At 31.2% G+C, this 4,763-nt stretch overlaps 1 protein-coding gene across 1 annotated transcript; it reads left to right on the top strand.

Annotated features, from left to right (window-relative positions):
* Positions 1 to 1,172: 1,172 nt before the first annotated feature.
* LOC107467519 (cyclin-D3-1) lies at positions 1,173 to 3,072 on the top strand. The gene is made up of 4 exons (XM_016086641.3): positions 1,173 to 1,955; positions 2,041 to 2,242; positions 2,342 to 2,475; positions 2,563 to 3,072. The coding sequence occupies exons 1-4, from the start codon at positions 1,392 to 1,394 to the stop codon at positions 2,851 to 2,853; spliced, it is 1,191 nt and encodes a 396-aa protein (XP_015942127.1). The 5' UTR covers positions 1,173 to 1,391; the 3' UTR covers positions 2,854 to 3,072.
* Positions 3,073 to 4,763: the final 1,691 nt, after the last annotated feature.

Here is a 4,763-nt window from a genome sequence, read left to right as displayed (position 1 = left end):
AAAAAAAAAATCAGGCTTCTTATACGAGTGCTGAAACAATTGAATGAGGTCCAATCATACCCACAAACGAATCTACCTCTTTGAATAGGAATTAACTTAGTAGAAGTAGATTAGTGATTTTAAAGTATAAAAATAATCATTTAGTTTGAATATCCTTCACTAATTTGAGAAAAAAGAAGATATTTTTGGTCAAAAATAAAATTGAGCTTTTAAACTTTNCTTTTTAATACCTTTTAGTTATTATTATTATTATTATTATTATTATTATTATTATTATTATTATTATTATTATTATTATTAACTTCAAAATTATTTTTTGGACTTAGTTAACAAAAATGAATGACAAATGAAAAATATTGTGTTTAAATATACTTTTAAATTGGTGACGTACTTTTTAGATAGGCAATTCATAATTATTTAATAAAATTATAGTTTTGTCCACTTGAATTTATCTTTTATTCTTAAATTTAATAAATGTATTGCAAAAATATCAATTTATATACATATAAATGCATCCTCTACTACAGCGTTGATGATTTAATTTCAAATTAAGGTTATTGGAACAGAAATGTGAAAATGAAAACAAAAATTTAGAGATTTAGATATTTATTTACAGTAGAAACTATACCTTATAACTTTTCTATCTTATATTTTATATTTTTAATATTTTTTTATTATTTCTGTATTTTTTGTTATGAAAAATACTAAAAATCATTAAAATTTATTATTTTTTATTATTTATTTAATATTAATAACTAATTAATAATAAAAAATATAAAATATAAATAAATTATATCAATCTTCTAGCATTTCTCTTTCTCTTTTATTATAACACGATATCAAATGGAACTTTTAGATACCTTTGCAATGTAAAAAAATGATACTATCATAAAAATTTTATAATTATTTTTATATAAAGATATATTTTTTATTATTAAATAATAAATTATAGGATTTAATTTGATATGTTATAAAAATATTTTTTTTTAAATATGGTCAAATAAATAAAACACACTTTTAACACCAAACTCGTTAAACATCTTCCTTTCAACGGGTGAAAAAAAAAAAGGGTTATGTTTTATAACAACAGAAGGGCGCGAACAAGGCAAAAAATTCGGGGTTGAGCAATATGAAATGCGAACATTTTCAAGAGATCGTGAATATTTAGAAAGCCTGGTCTCTCTCTCTCTCTCTCTCTCTCTCTCTCTCTCTCTCTCTCTCTCTCACTGTTTTTCTTTCTCTGCTTTCCTTCTTCTTCTTCCATCTTCTTTCGAAGAAGAAATAAAAGTAGTAAAGGGAGAAGAAGATGGGTGTGAGAGTGATGAGTGTTTTCTTTTTACCATGAACAAACAACTACGCACTACCCTCTTCTTCTTCTCTGAAGAAAGAAGATGGCAATCCAACATCACAATGACCAACTAGAACAACAACATCACCACCAACACGCTGTCCTCGATGCCCTTTACTGCGACGAAGGAAAGTGGGAAGAAGAGTTCTCAGGAGAGAGTGATGTCACAACAAACCACGACCATGAAGAAGATGATGATGGTGTCAACTTCAACTTGAACTTCCATTCCCTTGACCCTCTGCTCTTGTTGGAGCAGGACATGTTCTGGGAAGACGAAGAGCTCAACACTCTCTTCTCCAAAGAGAAGCTTGACCACGAAGCCTATTATAACAATGGCGATGATGTCATGAAAGCATTGGATCCTTCTTCTTCTTCTTCTGTGTGTATGGCTCGCCGTGAAGCAGTTGAATGGATGCTTAAGGTGAATGCTCATTACGGGTTCTCAGCTCTGACGGCAACACTTGCCGTTACTTATCTGGATAGATTCCTCTTGAGCTTCCATTTTCAAAGGGAGAAGCCATGGATGATCCAACTTGCCTCTGTCACTTGCATCTCTTTGGCTGCTAAAGTTGAAGAAACTCAAGTGCCTCTTCTCTTGGACCTTCAAGTACGTGTTTTTTTTAAAAGTTATCTCAGAAAACTCATCATCACGTTTCTAATAATGTGATTATTTCATCATGAATCATCATCAGGTTGAAGATGCAAAATATGTGTTTGAGGCAAAGACTATTCAGAGAATGGAGCTTCTGATTCTGTCCACCTTGAATTGGAAGATGCACCCTGTGACCCCACTCTCATTTCTAGATCACATTATAAGGAGGTTGGGACTCAAAACACATCTTCACTGGCAGTTCCTCAAGCGTTGTGAGAATCTTCTTCTGTCTTTGCTATTGGGTAAGAATAATAATAATTAACAACTAATTAACACTCAATTAGATCTCATTATTTAAATGAATGCTTATTATTATTATTATTATCATTTTTGGTATCTAGATTCAAGATTTGTTGGTTGTCTTCCTTCTGTATTGGCCACTGCAACAATGCTGAATGTAATAGGCCAGATTCATCACAGCACTGAGGGAGTGGAATACAAAAACCAGCTTCTTAGTGTTATCAACATGAACAAGGTTAGTATATTAGAATAGATTAGATTAGTAGTAAGTGGTGATGCAATGAATGCAGATTAATTAATAAATTGCAATGCATGTGTACAGGAGAAGGTAGATGAATGTTATAAAGTCATAGTGGAGGTGACAAATAATAATAATAATGGTGGGAGGGGGAAGAAGAGAAAGTATGAGGAAATCCCTGGTAGCCCAAGTGGCGTAATTGATGCAGTGTTCAGCTCTGATGATGGTTCCAACGATTCGTGGGAAGTGGTGGTGGGGTCATCACCATCACAAGAGGAGGCTCAGCCTCAGCCTCTCTTGAAGAACAAGAAACAACAATTGAAATTGTCATCACTTAACAGGGTCATTGTCGGAATTGTTGGCACCACCCCATAAAAAAGTACCCCTTTGCTCTTTTTACTATTCTTATTATTCTCTATCTATCTCTTCATTTCCAACAATGTCCAACAAGGTCATAGAAGAAGGGGGAAGAGGAGAGGAGGGACAAAGTTGGCAATGAGGACTATGATACATCTCTTCTAGACCATACCAAATCTGGACATATGTTACATCTTTAATTTTCCTAGTATAATAAATTGGGAACAATTTTGTTTATGTGTTGTGTTTTAATTCTATTATTATTATTATTATGTGTTTGAATGTGTTTGGCGCATTGAGATGGGCGCCCAAAATGGTCCACACAAACCTTTTTCTTCTACCATTACTTTTATTAATTAGTTTCTTTGAAATAATAAAAAAGGGTTGTTATGCAGAGATTAGGAAGGTGAGGTTTGTTTGTTTGCATGTGAAAGGAAGAGTGGTTTGTCGGCCAGTGAGGGTGTGATGGTTTTCTTCTTCATTGGGGGTTTCACTCTTTTGACCTCGTTACAAGGGCCATCACCCTTTCTCTTTTAATATTATTTTTCCACTGACCCTAATCCCTCACTACTCACTACTATTAACCTAACCCCTCAACTAATTCAATATATTTACCAACTTAACTATTCCTCTTCTCTACTTGCGCTCCTTCACTTGTTTTCTTGTCAAAAATCATAGTTAAAAATGATGGTTCGGTTAATATTTTTAAATTGATTTTCGAAAGTCCTAAAAAAAATATAATTCTAAATCAATGGGTCATTTTAACTGTTAAATGATGTGTCGTCTTAAATGTCGCATGATATCGCATGATATGATGATTTTTTGTTCATAGTATTAATTTGTTGTTATTATTCTCTCATGTCACACTAAATATTATCGGACTAATTTAATTTATAATTGTATTTTTTAAAAACTAATATAATTAATAAAATTTTTCGAGAATTAATTTAAAATTTATTCAATAACGAATTAATCAAGTATATTAAATTATCAAATAATTTTGATTTGAGAGTAATGTAATTTTTCATGAGTTCATATTTGATGATAGAGGCCTGAGTAATAACTAATAACATGTTGGTAGCTAATGGATCCATGTATTACTTACTAATCAGAAAGTTTAGAATTAATTAATTTATGCACATAGTTGGCAACTTCGAAAGAGTTGCATTTTGTGCAATAATATTAATTGCGGACTCTTGCTTCCACGCAATCTTAGAAGTTCTCATAGGGCCAGGCATGTAAGGACGAATGTACTGTTTTTTTTAATTAGTGACTAACCATCTTAATTAATAATAAAAACTCTCTCTGCTCTGCTATCTCTGTCAATTCCACTGTAATCTTACTTCTTTCGATACATCAAATTAAATTACAAAATATATATTCTCAATAATGTAGTTATAAACTTTGCAAAATATATTCAATCTTACTTATTACTAATATATAGGAGACAAATGGTTAATCATGTTTATGGAGACTTTTAATTACTTTGTTAATCGTTAGTTGGATTAGATGATTAAGTGCATAATCTTTTTAAAGAAACAAGAAAGGTGGCATGCACCATGTTGATAACATTCCGTAGACCTTCTCTTTCTCTAAATTGCGCTGAGATTTTTCTTTTCTTTTCTTTTCTTTTTCCTTTTTGTAATTCTTCCTTACCCTTTTTCTTTTATGAATGCAAAGATTCATGATTATCGTTCTAGTGGAGTGACTATAGTGCATGCTTCACCTTTTGGTTATTTTTATTTTTCTTTCTTCTTTCTTCTTCCCATGTGAAAATAAAATTAAAGCTCACCTTGCTTTTTTCACGTGTATAACTACTATATATTATATGTATAATTTCTATAAAGATAATGTATCTAAGTTCATTGCATGAAAGCAAAATGGAATAAGAATAAATGAATAATAATGCCATATATTTTAAGACTTCT

This window comes from Arachis duranensis, chromosome 9 (assembly GCF_000817695.3).
Source record: "Arachis duranensis cultivar V14167 chromosome 9, aradu.V14167.gnm2.J7QH, whole genome shotgun sequence".
Taxonomy (NCBI): domain Eukaryota; kingdom Viridiplantae; phylum Streptophyta; class Magnoliopsida; order Fabales; family Fabaceae; genus Arachis; species Arachis duranensis.
This window is presented reverse-complemented; position numbering and strand designations above follow the sequence as displayed.